This window comes from Leopardus geoffroyi, chromosome E3 (assembly GCF_018350155.1).
Source record: "Leopardus geoffroyi isolate Oge1 chromosome E3, O.geoffroyi_Oge1_pat1.0, whole genome shotgun sequence".
Taxonomy (NCBI): Eukaryota; Metazoa; Chordata; class Mammalia; order Carnivora; family Felidae; genus Leopardus; species Leopardus geoffroyi.
Genome location: NC_059340.1, coordinates 24,301,321 through 24,328,898, shown reverse-complemented (window position 1 = coordinate 24,328,898; position 27,578 = coordinate 24,301,321). Strand labels below are relative to the sequence as shown.

The 27,578-nt window shown below is 41.9% G+C and overlaps 1 protein-coding gene across 2 annotated transcripts; it reads right to left on the bottom strand.

Moving 5' to 3' along the window:
* Positions 1-27,387, bottom strand: CDR2 (cerebellar degeneration related protein 2). 2 transcript variants are annotated; one of them, XM_045461191.1, is made up of 5 exons: positions 26,986-27,387; positions 16,824-16,936; positions 3,646-3,794; positions 3,225-3,389; positions 1-1,925 (listed from the first exon to the last, which is right to left on the bottom strand). In XM_045461191.1, the coding sequence occupies exons 1-5, from the start codon at positions 27,062-27,064 to the stop codon at positions 1,061-1,063; spliced, it is 1,371 nt and encodes a 456-aa protein (XP_045317147.1). In that variant the 5' UTR covers positions 27,065-27,387; the 3' UTR covers positions 1-1,060. The 2 variants fall into 2 exon arrangements, with proteins under 2 accessions (XP_045317147.1, XP_045317148.1); XM_045461192.1 differs by lacking the exon at positions 26,986-27,387 and adding an exon at positions 17,590-17,828.
* Between the last annotated feature and the right edge of the window lie 191 nt (positions 27,388-27,578).

Here is a 27,578-nt window from a genome sequence, read left to right as displayed (position 1 = left end):
TTTTCACAGGTAGTTTTATTTGGTTTTTAGAAAAAATATATACAGTAAGTGGAACTTCAGTTCTCTTAAATAGTTTTAAATTAAAAGTATGCAAAGTGAGAGGATGAGTAGATTCCCAAAGAACAATACTGTTTAATAAAGTAGCAAATGGGAATTTCTGCAGCAAGTCAAAAACATTTATAGGAACGACAGGAACTGAACAAGGGCAGCCTGTGGCTGTCAGCTTAGCCAGCTTGGACAACACAGTGAGGGGTTTGATCTTGCTTTTTTAGCCTGACTTTAAGAATGATTTACATATTTGCCTATGCTAACCACTATAGCTTTGAGTAAAAACATCTGAAGGTGGGGGTGGGGGCCCTCCAGGGCCTATGCTCATAAGCTAGCAAGATGGTAACAGCAAAGGTCAAACCAGAGCTTGCCTTTCAGTTTGGTATCAGTTGGATTTAGACATATTATGATTCCTTGTCAGTCACAGCTCAACTGGTAGCAGATGTAACCAAACTCAAGGCTTGGAGTATTTTTTAATGCCATTGATTTTGGATTAGACCCTGCTTTCTCCTGGACATTCTTCTTAACGAGTTCACAGTATACAACAGTTTTTATGAAGCCATTTCAGGTTGGCAGCCATCTGACTCCTACACAGTTTTCAGAAGCGAGGAGGCAGTAGGAGTCGCCTTAGTTTTGTTTCAACTCTGCCCTTTTCCCCAGTATACTATACACTCTCTATATACTACATATATAGGGACTCCAGGCCTACTTCTCTAGGAACACACATCTATCCCTCCACTGGTTCTGGGGCTTTTCAAGGAATCACAACACAAATCAGTGCGCCAGCCAGAGGCCAGGTTGTCACGGGATTTCCTGAGGAGCTTAAACGGAACCGGGCTATAGAACTGACACACCAGCAGCCACCTTCGTTCCCTGCTGCTGGCTGCTTAGTAAGCAAAACAGCGAGGCAAACGTCATGAGCCACGTGGCCATGGGGTTTACAGACACCGGTCGGAGTGGGAGAGAGAGGTGAAAGGAAACGAGCAAATTAGTAGTAGAGCTGGAGGTTGAATTAGGAATGAGAGGAGAGAGGTCGGTATTTTGTTCTCTGTTCATCTATTTCTTGCTTTGTTTTCTTGATGCAGCTAAAGATCTCTTTAAAAAGCGCCTTGTATTCCGGAGGTGTTGTGGTGGTGGGGGAACTGACGGGCTCTGGGGTGACAGAGGCTGGTTCCCAGCCGCCGGTGCCCAGCTCAGGCTGGGCGTTGGTCCCCGCCAGGTCTTTGGCGAGAGCTCTGGGGGTCTGCACAGCCTTGTGGGACAGGGAGTCCTCTCCCTGCTGGCACCTCTTCAGCAACTCCTCATACTTCACCTTCAGGGCGCTGTACTGAGTGTCCACTTCATGCAGAAGGGAGATGCCCCTCTGCTTCACAGCCCTGGCCCTCCGGATGCAGGTCTCCTCGTGGCCCCTCACAATGTCCCCCCCGGCCAAGCTGCTCAGCACCGTCTCACTGCTGCTGCGCTTAAGAGGCCTTCTGTGTGCTTCTGGCAAAGGCAGGAACAGCTCCTCCAGCAGGCTCTGGCTGTGTTCTTTGAAAGAGGTGAACAGAGAGTCCGGCACCAGCTTCTCAACGCCATTCACGAATGGATGCTCTGACTGCAGCATCTGGCGCATCTCGGCCACCTCGGCCTCCAACTCCAGCGCCCGAGCGCGGTAGGCATCCGTGGCTCCCAGCTGCTGTTCCAGTTCACTGTTCTCCTTGAGCACAAGCCCATATTCCTCCTCCATCGTCACCCGCTTCTGCCGCTCCAGGCTAAGCTGGGCCTGCAGCATCGTCACTGTTTTCTTCAAGTGCTCATTTTCTTCCTCATCGGGGCTTTGCTGACTTTGTAAGGAAGTGATCTTCTCGGCAAACACATGATCATACACAAAGTGTCTAGGAGAAAAATGTTGAAAGAATATATTATGTAGGCTGACTGGGAATGAAAAGAGATTGATTTTTTTTTCCAACTAAGTATTTTTGAGGAACTCTGACGGTTATCTTATTTATTTATTTATTTATTTGCCTATTCCGTACTAGGGCAGTGGCTAACACGAAATTATGTAAGGCTGGCAAATAAACACATGTAAGAAAACATAATTTTTGTGACTATTTTTTTTTTTAACCATTACAAGTAATTCAGAACACCTATTCTCAAAGCCCAGCAGTATGATGGATACCTTTCAAGGAAATTAGAATGGCCCCGTGGTTCTCGACTTTGGCTGTGCATCAGAATCATCTGGACAGCTTTTTACCTGCACCTAGAGATTTTAATTTAGGCCTAAGGCCCTCATTGTCATTGCAGTTTGAAAAACTCTAAAGTGATTTGATGAAGGGTCAAGGTTGAAAACTCAAAATGCAGAAGCTGGTCTCTCTCCTGCGTAGGGTCCTGGGCAACTTGTAACTGGGTTTATCTTTATGATGATTGTATCTGCCCCTCCCTGAGAGTGAAAGTGTGAGGGCAGGAGCAATGGTGTCTATTTTGCTCACCACTCATGTCTGGCATAGCACCTGCCATACAATAGGTGCTCAAGAAATAGTCCTTAAAGATTCAGTCTCTTAACTCTAAATTATAGGGGCGCCTGGGTGGCGCAGTCGGTTAAGCGTCCGACTTCAGCCAGGTCACGATCTCGCGGTCCGTGAGTTCGAGCCCCGCGTCGGGCTCTGGGCTGATGGCTCGGAGCCTGGAGCCTGTTTCCGATTCTGTGTCTCCCTCTCTCTCTGCCCCTCCCCCGTTCATGCTCTGTCTCTCTCTGTCCCAAAAATAAATAAACGTTGAAAAAAAAAAATTTAAAAAACAAAAACAAAAAAAAACCCTCTAAATTATAAAGGCATTTCTGTAGGCAAAACACTTGTTTTGACATTTCATTTTTTGCACCCTAATGTGAGGTACAGCCCCCAAATCTGTAGTCTATCACAAGTACTGCACCTTAATTTAAATGAAGACTTAACACATGAAAAGCACTGAAGTGAGCACTCCCAAGACTTCCAAAAATAAGCTTTTGCAGAATTACCAAGACTCAAGAACTCTATCCGTCATATGTTTAAGTTAAGTGGTTTTGTTCAAACCACTGGTGGTCTAACAACCAAGTGGCATTTCTTAAAAGGGTACTTTGAATCTACTGGGATCCAGTATGTGTCCCTGACATGAGATGGCCCCCTGCTCATAAATGCCAAAGAAAGGCAGGCTCCTACTGGCGGAGGTCGTAGAGTTCCTTCAGACACGAGAATCTGGGTGCCGATTTCTCCTGGTCACACTTCCCCTGGCTCTTTCTTCCTTGGCCAGATGACTTCAACTCCTCCACTTGGCTCTGGAGGTGGTCAATGTTGGTTTGTAGGCATTCGATGGTTTCAGTCAGACTGTGAGGAACAGATAGAAGCCATTTGCTGCTGTCATATTAAATTAAGGGCATAAGCAGTGAGGAGAGATTAGTCGCCAGCCACTCAAACTGGGTTTTCTTAATTGGAAAGGACTTCTACTTAATCTCTATTCTCCATAGAGAATTAAGTTAAACCATACCCCGTGTTGACCCAAACCCTCTATGTGCAAGTTCTATTCTAGTTTATACTAAATGACTTACCCTAGGGCTTCCTCAATGGATTCTAGAAAATTTACCTCAGAATCTTTTGCTGTGAAGCCTTGCTGTCCGCAACTAGCTTTTGATTGGTTTCTTCCAGTTCCCGTGCTGTTATATCTAATTGCTCATAAACTTTTGCATGTTGCTCATTCATCTGCCGTAGGAGCTCCACCTGCTTGGTCAGATACTGTAAGAGAAGATGATTGTGACCAGGTGACACACTAGGCAGATAAAACACCTGCGGCGTCCCAACACCGATTCTCCGATTCGCTAACACCAACTGGGTAGCCTACAATTCAATTCTGACGCTACCTTCCTGTAGTGACCCCACAGGTTAGGAAGGGCTCAGTCCCATGAAACTGCCCCACTTCAGACACCAGTTGCAAGGCTCAGAGACCACCTGTACTTCTTTCTGACAAACTAGCTATAAATATGAGGGTTTCCATGACCTCCCCTCAGGTTCAGTAATTCACTACAACTCACAGAACTCAGGAAATCGCTGTATTTACACTGACTGCTTTAAAGGAGAACAACTCAGGAAGAGCACACGGGAGAGATGCATAGGGCAAAGTATGGGGGTGCAGAGTGGTGCTTCTACGCCCTCTTCAGACACATCGCCCTCCCAGCACATCGATGTGCTCTGGTTTCAGGGTTTTCCTGAAGCTTCACTGCATAGGCATGACTGATTAAATCACTGGCATTGGTGACTGAACTCAATCTTCAGCCCCAGTCCCCTCCCCAGAGGTTGGGGGTTGGACTGATGGTTCTAACCCTCTAATAACATGGGTGTGTTCCTTCTGGCAACCAGTTCCCATCCTATCACTCAGGAAATTCCAAGGGTTTTAGAAGCTCTGTGCCAGGAACTGGAGACAAAATCAAATCTATGATTTTTATTATGCCACAATACTACAGGTTCATTTTATGAAAAAAATTTTAAATCCCAATTAAAGTACCTAAGAGGAAATAAACATAGGCCATCCTTTATATGTTTACTTGCCCTAATGCTTACCAACATCCTATTTATCATATAAGGCTGATCTACACTTACAAAGCACAATACATACATAAAATTAAGATTCGACATGAAAATCTATAGGGAGCCTGATAATCCCACAAGAGAAAAAAGTATGGAACACATGATCAATGTTTAAGCAAAAAGACCATGTATTTTTTCTCTCTTTAGAGAACGTTAGATGATTTTTTGCTTGGAAAAAAATCAAATTTTCTTCTCTAAATGAGCTATCCTGGACCAAAAAATAGGGAAAATAACACTGATTTAAGCAGAAAGAGATATTTAGCTTACTAGGATTCAAAGACTCTTGTTATTTTTAATGCTGTGAGAAAAGTTATCACCACAATCCTCCTCACTCATAAAAAAATTACCAGATTATTTATTCTGGTACAGCTAAGACTGCTTTCTAAATGGACCTTAAAAACACTTTTCTTGGGCTTTTTATACAACTATACAGTTGATGCTTGAACACCACAGGGGTTTCGGGCATCGACCCCCAGACAGTTGAAAATCCATGTATAACTTCTGACTTCTCCCAAACTTTAATAGCCTGTTGACAGAAGCCTTACTGACAACAGTTGATTAACACACATATTTTGTCTGTTGTATATACTATCTACTATATTCTTACAATGAAGTTAGAGAAAATGTAAAGAAAATCATAAGAGAAAATACTTTTACAGTATTGTTCTGTATTTATAAAAAAAAAAAATTCTTGTGTAAATGGACCAATGCAGTTCAAACCTGTGTTGTCAAGGGTCAACTGTACAAATGTATTTGCAGAGCTGATAGATTTCCTTCAAAGAACATGCTCAATGATTTTCAGTGGGCTCTTTAAACAACCATGTGGCAAAGTTGAAAAACAAAGCATAAATGACCTTTTTATTTTTTAATTTAATTGTTTATTTTTGAGAGAGTGTGCGCGAGAGCACACAGAGGAGGGGCAGAGAGAGAGAGAGGGAGACACAGAATCTGAAGCAGGCTCCAGGCTCTGAGCTGTCAGCACAGGGACTGAAACGGGGCTCGAACTCATGAACTGGGAGATCATGATCTGAGCGCAAGTCAGATGCTTAACTGACTGAGCCACCCTGGTGCCCCTATGTGACCTTTTTATATCTAATTATATAACTTGGTAGCAAGGTGTTGAGAAAACACTTAACTCTCCTAACTTCAACTTTCTCATCTAAAACTCTTGGGGCCAAAAATGTTTTAGAAAATTATTTAAATTTTAGAACAACATGGCACACACACCATACACTTTATAGCATCCTCAGTGAGGTATGGGCAGCACCCTATAATTGAACATTAATATTTTAAACTTTTTTCAAAGTTATTTACTTATTTTGAAAGAGGGAGAGAGTGCAAATGGGGGAGGAGCAGAGAGAGGGGGAGGGAGAGAGAGAATCCCAAGCAGGCTCCTATGCAGGGCTAGAACTCCCAAACCACCATGACCTGAGCCACCTAGGCAGGCACCCCTTGAGCATTAATATTTCTGCATCAAAAAGTATGAATAAGGATCATAAAACAGCCTCACAGCAGTTTAGCTCAGAGTTTGCTGCTAAATGAATCTGCTGTAAACTTAAGAAAAAAATCTTATTTTACAGAGCCTTTTGGGTTTGGAATTGAAAATAAGGAACTGTGGATCGGTTACTAACCTATCTTGTAGGGCTTGAAGTATTAAATAAGGTAAGTGAGCACAGAGCAGTCCCTGTAAAAGCTTGTGTTTATTCTTCATTCCCTCCACCCCCACCAGCTTCTCCAGGAGTCGGGCCTTAACCCTGCCCTCTGGCTGGCAATGTCCTAGTAGGTCCCGTCAATGAAGGGAAGGTATTCAATCTCTTAGGAACAAAGGTTTAGAATACAGGAATACATACAATAGCTACAGAAATTTTGCAAGCCGCTTTTATATCAAATAGAGGCCTTAAGTATTCTTTGGGAGGATTCACAACAACCTGAAAAAAAGATAACACATAGACCAAACACTAAGTATTAATTTACAATAGGAGCAGTCTCTGCCCGGTGACTAGAATATTCACATCCTCTGTAGGACACATCTGCTTTATAATTTTTTCAATTCTCACAGAAATCTTGTGGTGGGCATTGGATCAGCGAAAAGAGCCTGGTGGGAGGCTGCCATAGCTAAAAGCATAGGCTCTGGGGTCAGAATTTGAAGTTACACTTTACCACTTCTAACCAGGTGACCTTTGGCAAGTAGCTTAATTCTTCTAAGGTGAGATTTCCTCATCACCTACCTCACAAGGGTTGCTGTAAGATTAAAAAGAATGTGAAGGGTTTGGCGTGGTATCTGGCATATGGTACAACTGCTCGATAAAAGGTATTCTCATCTCTACCTACAGTTAGTTTTCAAACTTTACGTGTGTTAAGATTCATCTGGGGGATTAAACTATAGGAACCTGGGACCCTTTCCCCTAAAGTTTTCAGTCAGTAAGACTGGGGTAGAGCCAGTATTCTGCATTTTTAGCAAAAACCCCAGGTGATATTAGTACGAGTGGTCCATGGATCACACTTACTAGAGGAATGTTGTTCTTGGACATGGAAAATCCTGGAGGTCTCCCCCCTCCCCTAACCTAATGTCTCTTTCTCTTGGGTCTGGGAGGCATCAGCATTCACTTAGATCAACAGTGATTCTTAAGCTCACTGTTTACCGCCTCCCTCCTTAGGACTTGGTTTAGTTGGAGCGCTCCACAAAGATGAAGCTGTATTAAACTGCTGCAGCAGCATTTTTTACCATACTTCCGGGAAATAATGTATGAGGTGTCTTCACCTTGAGTGCTGCTTCCTAAATTCTTAGTCCACCCAAGTACTGACTCTTTGCAGATGGCTAATTTTATCTACCTTTAAAAAGCTTTTTATTATGGATAATTTCAAACATATAAATGCAGAAAAATGGCTTAATGAGGCTCCATCTATCCATCATCCACTTTCAACAGTTATCAGTCTTGTCACACCTCTACTTTTCTACTCTCATCTCCAATCATTTTAAGCAAATCCAAGACAGCCTTTTTTTTTTTTTTTTTTTTTTTAAGCTTATTTCTTTTGAGAAAAAGAGAGAAAGGGAGAGAGAATCCCAAGCAGGCTCTGCCCTGTCAGCACAGAGCCTGACACTGGGCTCGATCCCACGAACCACGAGACCATGACCTGAGCTGCAATCCAGTCAGACGCTTGTCCCACTGAACCACACAGGCACCCCACACATCCAAGACATCTTAAAACTGAGGTATACAGATTCATGTATTTCTAAGAGAACCATTTTAACTACAATTTTAACCATACCTAAATACCCCGATAATCCCTTACTATCAACTATTTATGTTTCAGTATTAATATTTTCCCAACTGTCTCTTAAATGGTTTTCCCAGTTTCACCGGGAAGCTACTGATTCTTCCTTATTTCACACATTTACCTTAAAAATGCAGAGTTGCCTTACTCTAAGCAAGCTCCCCCTTCTTTAAGGATGTGTTTTTCCTGCTGGCTCCATCTAATCCAGCAGTTCTTAACATGGGGTCCTCACACAGAATTGAGAGGGTCTGTGAACTTGGATGAAAGAGAAGTTACGTGTTCATTTTCTCTAACTTCTAACTGAAATTTAGCATTCCCTTTGATTTTGAATGGAGGCAGCAAGCCATCAGTAGCATGACAGGACACCTAGGACTTCATCACCAATAGAAATCACAGACATTTTCATGTCATGTCAGAGAGGCTGCAGAAATCTTGATTCATTGGTAACACTCATCACTATTTGAAACTACAGTTTTTAGTCTGACATTAGATCCTAGTATTTTTATTTTATTTTATTTTTTTTACATTTATTTATTTTTAAGAAACAGAGTGAGACAAAGCGTGAGTGGGGAGGGGCAGAGAGAGAAGGAGACACAGAATCTGAAGCAGGCTCCAGGCTCTGAGCAAGCGGTCAGCACAGAGCCTAATGCAGGGCTCGAACCCACAAACTGTGAGATCATGACCTGAGCCAAAGTCGGACGCTCAACCGACTGAGCCACCCAGGCGCCCCTAGATCCTAGTATTTAATGTATTAATAAGAAACTTATTACTACATCACACATTCATTTTTTCTATGTTTTGATAGGCATTTCAATCTAACAGATTCCCTTTGTAACTCTATGTATTTTAAGAGGATCATCACACAGACCTCACTAGACAGCCAAAGGGACCTATGACATAAATTTTTTATTTTCTTCTATTTTAGAGAGAGAGCTCAAGTGGGGGAGAGGGGCAGAGGGAGAGAGAGAATCTTAAGCAGACTCCATGCTCAGCATCGAGTATGGCACAAATTTAGGTCTCTGTTCAAACGTAACCTCTTCAGCAGCCTTTCCAAACCACCCCCCTCGAAAGCAGCCCCCTTCCCAAGGCACCCTATTAATTTCCCTCAAAACAGTGTAATAATAAACACCCAAATTGCACAGTTGTTAGTGTCCAGTCTTTCTAACCCTCCTTGAAAAGGAAAGCCTCTTCTGTATACCTAGTTCATTCAGCACAATTCCTGACACACAGTAGGAACTAAAAATACATTGGCTAAATGTCAATTAATTTCTCTTTCTTTCTTTCTTTCTCTTCCTTCCTTTTCTCTTTCTTTCTTTCAAGTAGGCTCTACTCTTACTGTGGGGCTTGAACTCAAGATCCTGAGATCAATAGTCACATGCTCTACCAACTGAGCCAGCCAAGTGCCCCTAAACAGCAATTTCTAGACTTCTGGACAACAGTTTATTGTGCTCTCTACACAACTAGGGCCACTGAAATGTTGAGACACTTAACTGAAAGATTTTGAGAAGGGTCTTGGGTAAAGCCCTCTTGGGAAAAAGCCCTGTTAGCCACTAATTTTCTCCTCTCTAGCTCCATTTATAGATGTTTCTAATTTATTCCCATGGCAAGAATACCTTCCAGTAATCTGAAAGACCTTTATAATTCCTACCAGCTATTATGTGGGCCCCAAGCTGTTGACCCCTTTTAAAGATATAATGTTCAAATTAGAGTTGTGGCCAACATAAAGGAAACAAGTAAATACGCAAATAAGTACAAAGAGGCTAGGGCAGTCCCCTTTATCCACTGGGGATACACATTCAAAGACCCCCAGCAGATGCCTAAACCATGTTTAGTACTAAACCCTAAATATACGACCGTCTTTTCCCTATACATCCATGCATACCTATGATGAAGTTTAATTTAAATTTGGCATAGTGAGAAATGAACAGTAACTAATAATAAAATAGAACAATTACAACTATATACTGTAATAGAAGTTATATGAATGTGGTCTCAAAATATCTCATAGTTGTGTACCACCTTCTCGTGATGATGGGAGGTGATAAAATGCCCACAAGAGGACGCAGGAGGTGTGACACAGCTGTTGGGCTAATAGTGACCTTCTGACCATCCATCAGGAAGAGGATCATCTGCTTCTGGACAGGGGCTAACCACAATAACTGAAACTACGGACAGTAAAACCACACACTGGGGGGTGCGGAAGACTAGCGTGCTAGAAAAAAGCTACCATAAGTCCCCCTCATTTGATATATCAACCTGTAATAAAAACACAATGAGACCATTTACAAAGAGCTTGTGATGTTTTGGTCTTAGAGGATTTGGCTTTAAGAACAATCTAAAGAATGGCAGGGAGCTTGTTTTCACATGGTAGGAGTTTAATCTTATTATTATTAAATCAAAACTAATCAGAGAAGCCCTTTACTTCCCCCAAGAATCTGTAACAGATTACCTAACCAAGAAGTCTGAACTAACTTGGTCAGCAACTTAAAAGAAAAATTAATAGATCTCTCAGCAAGTTCTCATATAGGGCTAGAGAATCCAGACTCCATTTATGTGGAGCATAATGCTTTATGCTTGGCCTCTCAAGTTTCAAATTAGTTTTATCAAATTTTTTCTGAATCTAGAAGGAACCAGGTTAGCTCATTTTCTAACCTTCATTTAAAGGCACAGGTATGCTACTAATGTTCTGGTTTTCTCCATCCAGAATCTTTGATACACAACCTCAAATAAATTTGATGGGACTGCCAAGATCCCCAAATTCAAGTGGCAAAAACTGCTCAAGTACAAAAGTATCTGCCATATTAAACCGTGGAAAGGGAGACATTTAAGCAAAACATTGGGAGGGGAACATGAAAGTAGCAAAATCACAGGCAAAAATGTTAATTTTATAGGCAAAAGTATAAACATTTAAGTTCTGTGAGTTATCACATGCCTGTCTTGGAATTTACATAGAAGGTCACCTTGACTGTGAGTACAAGGTTCAGGTTATGCACAAAAGCTATAAAACAGGTCACCTTAACAACTGAGGCAACCCTTTAAAAAAGAAAGGCCAGCAGAATTATATTAACACCTATTTGCAATTGTAGCACCCCGACCTAGAATGCAGGGAAAGACCAACAACCCCAACTAAAAATGCATAAGGAATGGAATGGAAATTTGGCTTTTTTGGGATTATCCTTATACTAAGGATTACAGCCCAAATCCTCTGAATTTAGAATCAAAATGACCTTCTACAATACTGAAGAAAGATTTCTTATTACCTTTGAAAAACCTCTTTTCCCTGATTAAAATATTTTATTTCCCCTGTAGGAAATTTAAGTTGGAAAAAAAGGGCATGAATATGAAAATAAAAACCATTTATAATATAATCTATTAAAAGCTTGGCTTGTTTTTAAGATCAATTTTCCAGTAATTGAAAAGGATTTATTTTTTTTCTGAATTAAGATTCTTTCATTACTAAAATTCTTAAAGCATGGATAAACTGTGCAACAATTTCTACATCCAAAATAAAAGCAAACACTTACATAATCTCATCCCCTCAGAACAAGTCTGTACCAATGGAGTACAAGCATTCTTATCACCAAGACACAGTGGAGCAAACCGGACCTGAGAAGTAATTCACATGCCTCAAGTCTCTAGCTATTTGCCATAGAATTGAGGGCTTAAACCTCAATCATCTAAGGCTGAAGCCAGAGCTCCTTCCATCTTCTTAAAAAAAATCTCCAGAAGTGGAAACTCACAGCTTAGGAATCATCAGAAGTGGATTGCAAACCGTTTATCTGTCCTCTCTTAAGATACTGATTTCAACATGCGTTTATTGATGATCTATCATGGATAAACACAGCAACAGCAAAGGGAAACAAACGGGTGTGGGGAGGAGGGACTGAAACAAATCAGTCAATATAACATATAGAACATTGGTAAATGTAGTAAAGGAAGCATAAAATGCTTTAAAATTTCTAAGGAAGACATAACCTCTTGATGAAAGAAGGGATGCCTTGAAGGTCAGACCTTTGAGTGGGAGTGACAAGTCCTGTCACTGTTGGGAATCATGCAGATTTCCAAGCAGAGAGGCAACAAAACACAAGGCTGTAGGCTTGCTTACGTGTTTGTAGGAATCTTGAAGAGAATCCAATTGTGTCTGAGGGTGTCAGATCTCATTACTCTCTGAAGTACTCTCTCCTCCCCTCATCCAGGAGAGAAAAACTTACTGTGCAGATCAACACTGAATACAAGTGACACAGGCTGCAGGCATCTCTGAAGCCAATCATTACTTTCAATAGTTTAATATTTTTTCTTTTTTACAATTAATAACAATCTCTAAAAGAATACCGATCAATTTCTACTAGGATTATTTGAAACCCGCCGAGTACTTGAGAGCACATTTGTAGTTCTACTTTCAAAATACCCTTTGACGGTTTCTTAGTTGTCTATTTCTATAATGTATAATGAGTCCAGTTTGGGGGATTTTATCCTAGTATTATTACCAGTTCTGCAATATTGTTTATCCACTTTAAGTAGTTTGTACCAGTACTATTTTTATGGATTGTCTCATTTCAAATTTTTCTGGGGGTAAAGGCTGACTTTCTGGTTTTCAATTACACCTTTTACTAACTTCAAAAAATGATCATATATTATTTTTCTAATCAGGAAAACTCCCAATAAATATTCTGAAAAGTTAGCTTAAAACTTGTACAAGTGGGGGGCACCTGGGTGGCTCAGTTGGTTGAGCATCTGATTCTTGATTTCGGCTCAGGTCATGATCTCACGGTTCAGGGTTCTAGCCCCACGCTGGGCTCTGTGCTGACAGTGCAGAGCCTGCTTCGGGTTCTTTCTCTCCCTCTCTCTTTACCCCTCCCCTGCTTACTCTTTTCTGCTCTCTCTCAATAATAAAACAAACAAACTAAATAAATTTAAAAAATAAACAACAAACAAACTAAAAAATATTAAGAAAAAGAAGTGTCCAAGTGGGGGGCACCCAGGTAGCTCATTCGTTTGAGCACCCAACTCTTGATTTTGGCATAGGTCATGATCCATTGGTTCATGAGATCAAGCCCCACAATGAGCATGGAGCTTGCGTAATATTCTCTCTCACTTTCTCCCTTCCTCTCCCTCAGCCCCTCTTCCCGACTAACGGTCTCTAAAAAAAGAAAAAACAAAACGCTAAAAAATTAAAAAAACAAAAAACCTGTACGAGCTGTAAAGTTCAAACAGGCTAATCTAGGTGTTAGAATGCCGGTTAGTGGCAGTGACAACTGGCAGAGCTGATAATGTTCTCATTTCTTATCTGGGTGTTGACTGTATTAATATGTTTACTTTATGAAAACTCATTGAACTATATATTTAGGATCTATGTTTTCTGCATGTGTATTTCAATAAAAAGTTTACTTAAAAGAGAAAAAGAAACTGATAGAAGGTTTTCATTAAATAAAGAGCCCTTATAAAGTTTAGGGGGTTCCTAAAGGTTATAACGATAAGAGGCACATAATTCCCTTTTAGTAGGGAATTAGGCTCTTTGGTTGCCCGCTTACTTTTATAAGAACATCAAGCCTTCCTTGTTTTAGACTATTGCAAGTCTATGTTGTGATTTGTAAGTCTGCGCAGGAGCAGATGTGAACTGAGCAGGCAACAAGGCCAGTTTGTGGGGGTCCTCTCACTGCTAAGTGGGCTTAACCAGCACTGCCATTTCATCCCATTTTGTCCCATCCCCATTGACTTTCATAAAGTGATTTACAAAAAGAAAGAAGAAAGCCAAGTGCAATGGCAGAGAAGTAATCTATGACAGTGTTGTTCTCAGGCAAAACACAGCTTTGGATAAAGAGTAAAATGTTGAAAGCTACAATTCTTGGATCTAAGAACCAGGGGACTGCATGCTCTATTATGGAAACAAGAGATTCATGAAAACATTTCTGGAATACTCCAGGCTAAATTTATTTGAATAGTTTATACATGTATTTAATTTCATATTTATTTAACCATTAAGATGTGAACTGAGTATGAGTAGTTCATTTCCATTATGCTTTGCAACATCTTATAGAAAACAATAGATGGTATAGAGTGTTACTTATATCTGTGGATTTTTTTTTTCAGAATGTTAACAATCTGTCTTAATATTCCTCAATACAACAGGGAAGAAAAAGGTAGAAAATAAGTAACTTACATCATAAAACAATTGTGTTTGTGATCTCCTACAGTGGTAGCAAATAGGCATCACTTTCTTAGTATGCAAATAATACCCTTTTTTCATCTATACTTGGGAGATATTCTAAAATAAGTAGCAGTTATAGAATTCAGTTACAATGAATTCAGGTGCTTTTCATAGAAAACATCAATACAGTGTATTAAGAAAATGCTTCTACACAAATACTAATAGACATATCTCACAGTATATGATAGTCTTCATAGACTACTTCATAGACTACTCTAGGACATCTGATGAGTTGTAAAGCAAAGTCTACAACACAAAGCAAGTACGAATTCCTTGAGCACATACAACATTTGGCTAGTTTTAACAGTTTTAAAAAATTTATTCTGGTATTTCTGGAGGGCACCTGGGTGGCTCAGTCGGTTAAGCACCCAACTCTTGGTTTTGGATCAGGTCATAATCTCACAGTTCATGGGATCAAGCCCTGAGTCAGATTCTGTGCTGTTAGATTCTCTCTGGGATTCTCTCTCTCTGTCCTTCCCCCACTCACATGCACATGCTCCCTCTCTCTCAAAATAAATAAACTTTCAAAAAAATGCCTGGTTTTTCTGCATTTTTAGGTTTCTGACAAACTGTACAGTAATTACATCTAATTTTGGGAATGGCATGTTCTACACTCTTTTGATATAGAAAAGCGCTAAAAGTGGCAGCTGGTGACTTTAATATCATTACAAGATACACCTTCCTAGAATGATAAAAGTGTATTTCCCACATAGCCAATCACATTATTGGCTACATTCATAAATCCTGATGAAGAGGCAGATCTACTGTATATATACATCTTAATTATGGCTACTATGTAAAAATAAGGATACTGAGATTATGAATTTGCCTTAGTTTTGATGGTAGATTTATTTGTATTAAAAAATTGAAGTTTGTGTAATTTTGATTGCTTAGAAGTCAAGGACTATATGTAATTCTATTTCTTTGAGTTTCTAGAACCTGGTTCAGTATATAATTAGACTCAGTAAGTTCTGATCACGGTTGGTTTTTTTTAGAATATTTACTTGTTTATTGAGAGAGAGAGCACACTTGTGAGCAAGTGTGCAGAAGTTGGGGAGGGGTGGGAGGGGGAGAATGAATCTCAAGCAGGGTCCTTGCTATCAGCACAGTGGTGGGGCTTGATCTAATGAATCTGTGAGATCATGACTGGAACTGAAATCAAAAGTCGGACACTTAACCAACTGAACCACCCAGGCGCCCATGATCACTGCTCTAAGGTCTTTTACACTCACACAAGACTGCTGGTTTTAATGTACCAATTTGAAGAGAAGGAATTGTAATTTAAGTGCAAAGCTTTTTTGGGTGGGCATACAGGGGGGTTCGAGCATGGAGAAAAGTATTCTAATCAGACAACTGTCAGGTTAATATCCAAAATTATCATCTTTACAGTCACATGACTTACACATAACTGGGCTACTAGAATGGGACCATTTATAAGACAGCACCTTGCATTTTTAAAGCCTTAATCTAGTGTATTTCATTTTAGTTTGTTCAACTAAAGGAAAAAGTACTCTTTTAATTTTAAAAAATCTATTGGGGCGCCTAGGTGGCTCAGTCAGTTAAGCGTCCGACTTCAGCTCAGGTCACGATCTTGTGGTCCGTGAGTTCGAGCCCCGCGTTGGGCTCTGGGCTGATGGCTTGGAGCCTGGAGCCTGCTTCCGATTCTGTGTCTCCCTCTCTCTCTGTCCCTCCCCCGTTCATGCTCTGTCTCTCTCTGTCTCAAAAATAAATAAAACATTAAAAAAAAAATTTTTAAAAATCTACTAAAAATGTAAATAAATTAAGATCATAGCAGGGAGAAAGAAATATCTATTTTATGGTTAATTTTTTTTTAAGTAAACTCCACCCACAACATGGGGTTCAAACTTAAGACCCTGAAATCAAGAGTCACATGCTCTACTGACTGAACCAGTCAGGTGTCCCTGATTAATTCTTTGAATGGCACAAGAAGGCTTTTTTTTTTTTTTTTTAAGTTTACTTATTTATTTTGAGAGAGAAATAGAGATAGCAAGTGAGTGAGCACAAGCAGGGGAGGGGCAGAGAGAGAGGCAGAGAGAGAGAATCCCAAGCAGGCTCCACGCTCAGCACGGAGCTTGACTTAGGGCTGGGATCTTACAAAGGTCAGATCATGACCTTAGCCGAAATCAAGAGTCGGATGATTAATTGACTAAGCCACCCAGGCACTCCTGAATGGCATAAGAAGTTTAAACATATTATGAAATCAGGTAATATGATTTAAAATTTTTTCCATCTAAACCCAAATTTAGGATGGCGTTTGGCAGTGGTTAGGAGAGGGGCTGTAACCAAGGAGGGAGCCTCAACAATGTGGGTATTTTTACTTCAGCTGGGTGGTGGGTACATAGCTGTTAACTGTATTATTCTTATACCTCTTGGCATATCTGGAATATTGCATAATTCATTTTTTAAAAGAAAAAAGTAAAAAATGAAGTATAATATGGACAACTTTATTGTGCTTCACATACTGGTAAATACTGGACCATTTACTTCTAATACACTTTACCAAGGGTGAAGAGAGAAATTTCTTTCATCAGACTTCTATGTTGGGAAAGCATAAAGAAAACAGAAATCAACCTCCCCACCCTCTCCAATGGTTCTTTGAAAGTGCAGAACATGATTGGTACAGTAACAGCAATAAGCCATACCTCAAAGCGTAACTCTCTTAATGAGTAAATTACCTCAATTTCCTGTAACTGCTCCTGATTGGTTGTGTACATCTGCTGAAGAGAATCCTCCAACTCTGTGTTCCGATCCAGTAATGTCTTCCCAAGTTCAGCAGCAAGTTGGAGATCTAGCACAACAAGTCAACAAGCACAATCATGCAAATGATCACACTTCAACCTTGTATATAACCCAGTGCCTAAAGTAAGAATGAATCAAGGGGCACCTGGGTGGCTCAGGTCACGACCTCATGGTCTGGGAGTTTGGGCCCCACATCGAACTCTCTACTGACAGCTCAGAACCTGAAGCCTATTTTGGATTTTGTGTCTCCCCCTCTATCTCTGCCCCTCCCCAACTTGTGCTCTCTCTTGCTCTCAAAAATAAATAAAACAGGGGCGCCTGGGTGGCTCAGTCAGTTAAGCGGCCGACTTCAGCTCAGGTCATGATCTCACAGTCTGTGAGTTCGAGCCACGCATCGGGCTCTGTGCTGACAGCTCAGAGCCTGGAGCCTGTTTCAGATTCTGTGTCTCCCTCTCTCTGACCCTCCCCCCTTCAGGCTCTGTCTCTGTCTGTCTCAAAAATAAATAAACGTTAAAAAAAATTTTTTTTAATAAATAAAACATTAAAAAAAAATTTTTTTTAAGAATGAATCAGGACCTAACCCAACACAAAGTTTCAGTCAGATCCCAATGGAAGGAAAAATGGCACAGAAAGAAACCAGAGTTCTATTTAAAATTCAGTTGAACTGGGTTCCTCTATCCAGTAATGTACACTGTTATATACCTTACTTGTAAGATGGAGATGTATTTATTCATTCAGAAATGATCATTCATCACAGTGACCTCTAACATAGTAATTATTTGCTCATGGACTGGACTTATTCATATCATCATTGTCTACGTTCTTCTAGAAGATCTTTACGCCAAAGTACAGGCAGATCTTTCAATAGTTTCTAGAGTTCCCATGAAATCTGGCTGTTGTGAATCTGTCAAAGCAAAGTATGCATTACAGATCCTGAACTCCTAAGGAGACTAAAATTAAGTCAAAAAAGGGAAAAACTGGGGTGCCTCGGTGGCTCAGTCGGTTAAGCATTGGACACTTGATTTTGGCTCAGGTCATCATGGTCTCAAGGTTTGTGGATTTGAACCCTGCACTGTCACTGTGGAGCCTGCTTGGGATTCTCTCTCTCCCTCTGCCCCTCCCTCCCCCTCTCTCTCTCAAAATAAACTTAAAAAAAAAACAAAAAAAACATCAATAATAATACCTGCTCCAGGTCTCTCATTTTTTTCTACTTCTCTTCATGTCTTTCTCCAAGATGAGCACATCAGATAAGCAATACAGTGAGTTTTTAAGGTAATTACATGTCCATAGCTTATACTTTGACTTAACACAAACCATATTTCTATTTTAATTTTTTTAATGTTTTATTATTTATTTTAGAGAAAGAGATAGAGAGACAGAGCGTGAGTGGGGGAGGGGCAGAGAGAGGAGGAGACACAGAATCCAAAGCAGGCTCCAGACTTTGAACTGTCAGCACAGAGCCTGATGTGGGGCTCGAGCTTACGAACTGTGAGATCAAGACGTGAGCGCAAGTCAGACGCTTAACCAACTGGAGCCCTACCATATTTCTATTTTAAACCTAATTTTCCAACTCTCTCTCTTCTTAGGCATATATGTACCTAAGACAAGGTTTGTTTGTATTATACACAATACCCGAAACAAAAAATTTAATGATACTAAAATGGACAATAATTCTACTATAAGTAACTGAAACACCTATCTGCATAGTAAGTTTCATGGGAGGTCCTTCAATATAGTGAGAAATGCACTGAACTGAGTAGGAAGGTCTGAGGTCCAGTTCTGACTACCATTTACCAGGTTAACTCTTTCAATATGGTGACTTTAAAGGTCCCTACACTTAGTATTCTTGTGTAGAGAGATGATGGTCCTATCAGTGTAAGATTATAAAAACCAAATGAAATAATATATAAGGAAGTACTTCAGAAACTAAGCTGCATACAAAATCAAAGTATTATTGGTATGCATTGATTCACAAATTAATGTTTTTATTGCTAGACACTATGCCAAGTTTTGGCTACAGAATGGTGAATAAGATGGATGAAGTTCCTGTTATCCTGACATTCCAAGAGATGAATGGGAAAAGTCAGACAGTAAATAAGTAAATAAATTTGCCAAATGTGATAAACACTTTTCATTCATACATGTATGCATACCTTCATTAATACCGGACACTGTTCTGGACACTAGGAATAGAAGAATGAACTTAGCTAAAAAATTCCCTGCCCTCATGAAGCTTCTTTCTATTGGGAGAAACAGCATGATAAAATATAAAATAGATAGCAGTAAGTGCTGGGGCGCCTGGGTGGCTCAGTCGGTTAAGCGTCCGACTTCGGCTCAGGTCATGATCTCGCGGTCCGTGAGTTCGAGCCCCGCAACGGGCTCTGTGCTGACCGCTCAGAGCCTGGAGCCTGTTTCAGATTCTGTGTCTCCCTCTCTCTGTGACCCTCTCCCGTTCATGCTCTGTCTCTGTCTCAATAATAAATAAACGTTAAAAAAATTTTTTTTTAAAAAAGATAGCAGTAGGTGCTAAAGAGAAAAAAATGTATCGAGTTAGGGGGATGTGAAGAATGTGGATGTGGGAGGTTGAAATTTATGAACACGCGACCAGGGTGACATTAGAATTAAGATGTGGGGGCACCTAGGCAGCTCAATTGGTTGAGTGTCCAACTTCGGCTCAGGTTATGATCTTGCGGTTTTGGAGTTAGAGCCCCGTATCGGGTTCTGTGCTGACAGCTGGGAGCCTGGAGCTGCTTCGGATCCTCTGTCCCCCCATCTCTCTGCCCCTCGCCCACTTGCACTTGCTCTTTCAAAATAACTATTAAAAAAACAAAAAGGACTAAGGTGTGAAGGAACTGAATAAATGACCCACCTAGATCAATCTAGAGGACCACCATTCCACGTAGAGACAAAACAAGTCCAAAGGTTCTGGGAGGAAGTGTAATTGGAGCTAATGAGGCTGAAGCGAAGTGTGCATAAGGGGCAAGAGGGTGACAAGTCAGAGGGGCTTCAAGGTTGCCGGGCCAGCTGGTATAGGACCTAACTAAGAAGGTCAAGATTTTGGCTTTTGCTCTGAGTAAAATGGAACCCAGTGAAGGCTTTTGACAGGATGAGTGGCTGCTGTGTGAACAGACTGAAGAGATAAAGATGGAAGCAGGGTGACAGGAGGATACTGCAATCATCTCGGTAAGAGACGGTGGTGGCGTGGACCACAGTGGAGGAGATGAAGACAGGGGTAGGAATCCAGATATGGTTTCAAGTGGAGCTAAAGAGATTTGTCAGCCAATTGAATGTGATGTGTGAGAAAAAAAATAGATTTGGTGATAATGAACAAAGGATCTATTTTAGAAAGAGGTCACAAGAAAAGTCTGAGGGGATATTTTAGCTGAGGCTTGAAGAGTGAGGAGTAAAAAAGTGAGACAGGCACTTCAACAACAAAGAAGCTGGCATAGTCTGCAACCTGACAAGAAGCCAGTGTGATAGAAGCGGGAGAGGGAGAGTGGGAAGAGATGAAGCTGGACCGTAGGCAGAGCATACAAGAGCTTATAGCCCATGTAGAGGCAGTTTAAATTTTTTTTTTTTTCAACGTTTATTTATTTTTGGGACAGAGAGAGACAGAGCATGAACGGGGGAGGGGCAGAGAGAGAGGGAGACACAGAATCGGAAACAGGCTCCAGGCTCTGAGCCATCAGCCCAGAGCCTGACGCGGGGCTCGAACTCACGGACCGTGAGATCGTGACCTGGCTGAAGTCGGACGCTTAACCCTGGCTGAAGTCGGACGCTTAACCGACTGCGCCACCCAGGCGCCCCTAAATTTTACTCTAAGTATGATGGAAAGTCACTTTACTTAATGTCAGAAAATATTATGAAAACAATATTCATGATGAAAACAGGGAACCTCACTACATATGCTTTTTAATTTTTAGGGGCACCTGGGCAGCTCAGTCGGTTAAGCATCTGACTCAGGTCACGGATCTCACGGTCATGAGATCGAACCCCACGTTGGGCTCCGTGCTGGGTGTGGAGCCTGCTTGAGATTCTCTCTCACCCTGCCTCTGTCCCTCTGGTGCGCTCTCTCTCTTTCTAAAAAACAAAACAAAAACCTTTAAAAACTTGACTTTTAGAGGTTGACAAGTTTTTATGTTTATTCATTACCATCGACATTAAAACTTAACCTAAAGTGGTAAAAGAAAAGCAATTAATTTTTGTTATGTGGTACTGTCCACTCGAGTGCATAATTAGTATTCTACTTGATTAGTTTTTCCTCATTAGGAAAAAACAAAGTAGCAAAACCTCCCAGACACCACTCCAGCTCATTTTAAAACATCTTACACACATTTATAATAAAACAGTATATATGTTGGCAGATAGGTGTTAAAACACATTTTCTCATGATTTAAATATTAAAAAGCCTATTAATGAACCTAAGACTTCAGATAACAAGTCCATGAAATAACATTTTCTATTCGCAAGGCACAGAACTTTACGAACAGCTCAAAGCACTTAAGAGATTAATCTTTCTATCTTTTCAAGGTATTTAGCCCAGATTTTCAAATGAAACAAACTGAAGCACAAAGATGCTACCTGACTGACCAAATCTACATGGTGAGTCACCGCACAACAGCAACTACTGTCAACAGCTTCTAACTTCGCTTACATCATACTCCACATCTTTATACCAGGAGGCCCACACACCTCTTTGTTTCGGGTGGAGAGTAGATTTCCCTCTATGAGGTACTTAATCTTTTCACTTGTTTTTATAGATGGCGATGAGAAGCCAGAGTTGAGCTACTTGGCTTTTACTGCCTGTTCTGCCAGTGAAATCACATACAACTCCAGGCAAGTTAATATCTTGTTTTCACTAAATGCAGAAGGAACTATGTACCGCTGGCAGAGGCTTTGTACTCATAGGGTGTGTAATGTGTATACACAGCCCTCCCCCACCCCACCCCCCCCACCAAGAAGCCACCATGCTTATCAAAGACAAAACATATAAACATTACCTAGACATTACTTAAATCTCTCCTGGCCTGTTGTAAGGTGGTAATCCCTCACTGGGAAGGACCAGAGACTCATCAAAGGTGTTCTGAACTAGCGATCAAAACCTGAGCCAAAACCTCCTCCAGAATCAAGGCTAACTTGTGGCTATCTTCAACTACTTTCATTCACTTATGAAACTACCTGCTACTTAATACGCAGCCAGGAGCAGCTTTTCTCCTCCTGCTGCTGCAGAAAGAGATGTCAAGCACAGCACGCTTCCAGTAAACAGCAAGCAGAAAATAATTTGAGACTTGCCCTTATCTCAATCCTTATTTCCAGTTAAACAAAGCCCCAACCTGGTTCGGTAACCTGAAGTCTCAATCTCCTAAATATTTCATAGATGTTTAGGATAGAATTCCGGCAAAAACAAGTCTCAACTACAAGTAAGTGTCTGCGAAGTCACACGGCATAATAGGATATTACTTCATCTGTTAGTTTAAAGACAAGGGTCTTTTTTTGGTCTTAAAAAAAATTCATTTCCTGTTGTGTAGCATCTGGCTTCCATAACCATAAGAAGCCAAAAGCTGGCAGGAAGCCCAAGAAGCATTTCTAAATAATTAGTGGGGGCAATGGGAGAATGTTCAATGTCCTTATATTTTAAAGTAAGACACAAAAGGATACAATATCATTTTGAAGCTTCATGCACCTGATCATCTCTAGTTTACGATAAGGATTTTCATTAAGAGATGGTCTTTTCTAAATCCTATTGAACTTACTGAGCTGATCTAGGCAGCCACTAAAAATACCACACACTGGGGCACCTGGGTGGCTCAGTCGGTTGAATATCTGACATCAGCTCAGGTCATGAACTATGGTTCGCAGTTTCAAGCCCCGCGTCAGGCTCTGTGCTGACAGCTCAGAGCCTGGAGCCAGTTTCTCATTCTGTGTCTGTCTGTCTGTCTCTCTCTCTCTCTGCCCCTCACCTGCTGGTGCTCTGTCTCTGTCTCTCTCAAAAATAAATAAAACAGGGGCGCCTGGGTGGCGCAGTCGGTTAAGCGTCCGACTTCAGCCAGGTCACGATCTCGCAGTCCGTGAGTTCGAGCCCCGCGTCAGGCTCTGGGCTGATGGCTCAGAGCCTGGAGCCTGTTTCCGATTCTGTGTCTCCCGCTCTCTCTGCCCCTCCCCCGTTCATGCTCTGTCTCTCTCTGTCCCAAAAATAAATAAAAACGTTGAAAAAAAAATAAAATAAATAAATAAAACATCAAAAATAATAAATAAAAATACCACACATTTCCTGCAGGCTTGAGAATTACAACCTATCAGTATCTTCATATGTTTAATATTTTCACTAATCAATCTTTGCACATGATAATCATCTATTTTAACAGATTAACTGTAAGGTTTAAACCGGTACTCTACTCAGCCCTATGCCTTAAGCAAAACTACCTCTGGCAGCTGAGTGATTTTTTTTTTTTTAAAGGTTCTTTCTTCCAGAATTCTGAAACCTTTAAATTCCACTGCTATTATATTTTTAATTGACTTCAGTTTTTCATGAACCATGAGGACAACATATTCCCATGTTAGCTGAAGACTGCAGCAGTAATTCAACAACATTAAGGCTGAAAGCTTTTCCTATTACAAAATCAGATGCGTCATTGGGTGATGCTTCTGTGTAACTCCTGTTGCCAACGTTACTATAATTGGGAAAGCAAAAAAGCCTGAATATAAACATCAAGAAAAATGATGGTGCCAGTTTTAATGACCCTTCAACAATGATTCAGCAAATTAGTTGTGCACTTGGAAAACGTACTCATCATGAAAAGAAGCAGAAGTCTAAGGATTCCTTTAAACTAAGATTTCATTTGCTGATCCATATAGTAGAAACTTGAAGTGTTATTCTAAGCTTGCACAGCTCACCAAATGACAATTATAATAGCAGTTGGACTGAAAGAAAACTTAGTCTCTGAAGTCTTTCCACCTTGTTCTCAGGCACACATTTCAAAGCAAGCACCATCATTACCTGCACAGAAGGCTCCTGCTGTCCCAGAAAGGATCTTACCCATAGAGATCACTGTCAGTATTCTTACTGTGCCAACTCAGCTCGCTGACAAAAGACAGTCTCTTTATCAAAGTGTTCTGTAAAAGCAAAGGTTTTCTCCTCCTGCCTGCACAAGCTTTACATGTTTCTAACAAGGTATAAATGGTGGACCAGAGCCTTCTGAGATTAGAATTTTTCTGCAATTTTAATTTAAAAAAGAATGCCCCACCAAACTTTGATATGATCGATCTACTTAAACAATACTTCTATTACTAAAGGAAACAAATTTGTAGTTTAATGACTTTGAGAACAGGATCTTAAAAAGTTGTTTTAGGAGCTCTCTCCAAACAAGGCTTGCTCAGTAAAGTTAATAATGAGGATGTTAAAAAAATAAACAAATGTCCGCACTTGATAAAAATCCCACTAGATGTGTTTATCAATCTGTTCAACAGGACAGACTTGCTCCCAAACTGTATTTAGCAGCAAATATCTACTAAGGGCCGACCATGCACCAGGCACTGTAGCTGGGCACACACCAGGAGGCAACATCTCCAGGCTTCTCTAGTAAACAGATTCCTACACTGTCAACTCCAAGGGTAGGATCTTATCTATCCTATCTTGTGGATAGGCACTGTGGCCCCAGTGCCTAGATGAATACCCGGCACAGAGTAGATAATAAATTTTTCAGAAATTAACACACTTAAAAATTCATTAGAAGTTTAGGTGTTCTTTAATATATAATTTTTAAAAACTGGGACGGGGCGCCTGGGTGGCTCAGTCGGTTGGTTTAGTGTCTGACTTCAGCTCAGGTCATGATCTCACAATTGATGGGTTTGAGCCCCAGCTCTGTGTCAGCATAGAGCCTGGAGCCTGCTTCAGATTCTGTATCTCCCTCTCTGCCCCTCCTTTGCTCACCCTCAGTCTCTGTCTCTCAAAAATAAATAAAAATGTAAAAAAAAAATTTTTTAATGAAAACTGGGCCAAAGCTATTCTTTTATTCACAGTGCAGACGTTATTCTTTTACAGGCCTATTCGTAAGTTATGACTTTTGCAATTTCACACCTATTCCTACCCCCACGCACTTGGTTATGACATACAGGGTTGTCAAAGTCCACTGTAACAACAGATGTGAAAGTCTTCTGAAAAGCAGAGAACAAATTCCAAATGCAAACTGACATTAAGGAGGTTCAGACCTGTGCTCATTAAGGTTTCATTAAACTTGAACATCTGATGACTTTGTTTTGGTTAGAGGTTAAAGAGTTCCACATGTAACCCCAACATGTTACATTTGCTTCCTGTAGATTTAAGTATCACAACTTAAATCTGCTCTTAACAACTTCCCACAGGGTGTAAAGTGTAGTGTGGACAAAAGCACCTGATGGAAGAGAGACATGAAAACAGTTTGAGAGCTTCAGTTCACCAAATATTAAAACTGAGCCTCTATTTTGTGATCAGTGTTATGCTAGATTTTTTAATAAGGGCTTATACAGATCTATGCTTGCTAAATAAAAATATTTAGCTTCGATTATACAAACTGCTTAAGGTATTGTAGGGAAATGTTGCAATGGTGCAGTATTTGACTCATTAATCCTAGACCAAGTATCAAACTAGGCCATCAATCCTTATGGGGAATTCTGAAAACGGGTTTGTTAAAATGTAAGACAAATTTGCCTTGTGGATATTGGGAACATGATGGCAAATCATGCACTATAGCCACTGAATAGCTTGGACTATGTAAGTGAGCTTGTGAACCACTTTGGTTCAAGTGACTGTCCACGAAACACTTAAAAAAAAAAAAAAAAAAGGAAAAGAAAAAGAAAGAACAAAACCACCTCCCCTTTCAAAAGATTTGCTTGTCTTGTTTTCCTTTCTTGTTTTCCTTTTCTAAGTACAAGCTACTCAAGCCTACACCCTTACCCACCTCCACCCCAAGTTCAATGATTAGCATGAACAAGTATCACCGCCATTTAATATTCAACTAAATGAGATGTTAATTTGCAGTGCCGTTTTAGAGCTGAGAAAGTTGATTTGCACAGAATTGCAGAAACCGAAGACGCCTGGATAAAATTCCTAAGGAGTATTCGGTGTGCTGGTTAAAAAGTTTGCTCTGAAGTTCGGAGTGGAATCCTATCTCCCCCAGTAACAGTATCCATAGCTTGATGGGAAGACTAAGTGGGCATCAGTGTTAAAAATCCACAAAAAGCGTTCCATAATTGCAAATGCTCTCTATTAATATGCAAAAAAGGGTGGGGGCACTGTCTCCAAACTGAAGGCTGCTTTAACATTTTTCTTTGAGACATCTTCAGCAAGAAATCCGAGGCAGGCCCAGATCTGAAAGCCTGTTTGCAACTAAAAAACTAGATGCCAACTAGGAGAAGTGGCAGAGGCAGAAGTGCCTCAAGTCATTTTCACTTGGCATCTGGTGTACGATGCATTAGCAAAAAAAAGTTTTTCAACCTTCTGACACCCAACTTAAGAAGCTGTAAGCCGGTGATAAAGGAGAGATAAGGTCTGGGCAGTAGCTAGGACTCCTCGTTGTGAGTGTATGGGTTCAAAAAATGCTTGCCCCCACGCTTGACTTAGGGGAGGTCACTTGGTGGTTCAGCCTCGCTTTCCTCATCTGGGAAATGGGGACAAGAGAAGCTGCTCTCCAAGTAAGGTGTCGGGCGGATGAAATGGGAGGGCCCGGCACCGTTCCCGCCCCCCAGCACTGCTACCCCCAACACCTGCAGCAGCTCCCACCGGGCGTGGGCCGGGGGTCCCCCTGGAGGTGCGGAGGCCGCGAGCCGGCAAGGGGCAACCGGAGCTTCCAGGTAACGCGGGGAGGATTCAACCGCTAACCAGGGAGGCGGTCCCAGCGGTGCCCGGCGCAGTTAGCAACCCACACGCAGGGACGGTGAGGGTCACTGCTTAGAAGCGGCCTCCGGCGGGCTGGGCACCCTCCCGGTCCCCACGCCAGGTGAGCGCCGGACATTCCCGCACCTGACGTCCGCCAGCCGCCAGGGAAACCAACTTTTTAACGGTTTCACACCCGGGAGCCTCCCCCTCCAGGCCGCCCGCCCGGGGAGCGACCGCGCCCTCACCTTGCTGGAGGTCCCGGTGGTCGTACCACGGCTCGTCCTCCTTCATCTCAAACTCCTCCACCAGGTTTTCCGCCAGCATCTCGGCCGGCTCCTCCGGGGGCAGCGGCCCCCGCCGCCGCCGTCCCGCCTCAGCCGCTGCCCCGGGCGCTCCGCCGGCCCCTCCGCCCTCAGCCAGAGCCGCCTTCGGGCGGGACGCGCCGCCGCCCAGGCTCCGCGGCGCCGCCTGACCGGAGCCGTTCCCCGCCGCCGCCGCGGGGCGGCCCGCAGCGCACGCCGCGGACCGGCTTCCCGACTCTACTCGTGCCGCCCAACTGCCCCAACGGCCGGCGCCCAGGCGCGAACGCCCGGGACGGAGCCCTGAGCCGGCTCCTCACGCCGCAGCGGGGCCCAACGTGGCACTTTGGCAGAACCCTCCCCGGCCGGGGCCGCGATTCAAACCCCCGGCGGCTCCTCGGCCAATCGCGAGCGGGCCGCTGGCCGAGCGGCAGTGACGTCGCCCAATCCTGTCTCACCGTTGTCCCGCGGGTCGCCCGGTCTCGCGGGCAGGCAGCCAATGGCGACTCCGGAAGAAACAAAGAAGGCGGGGGAAAGGC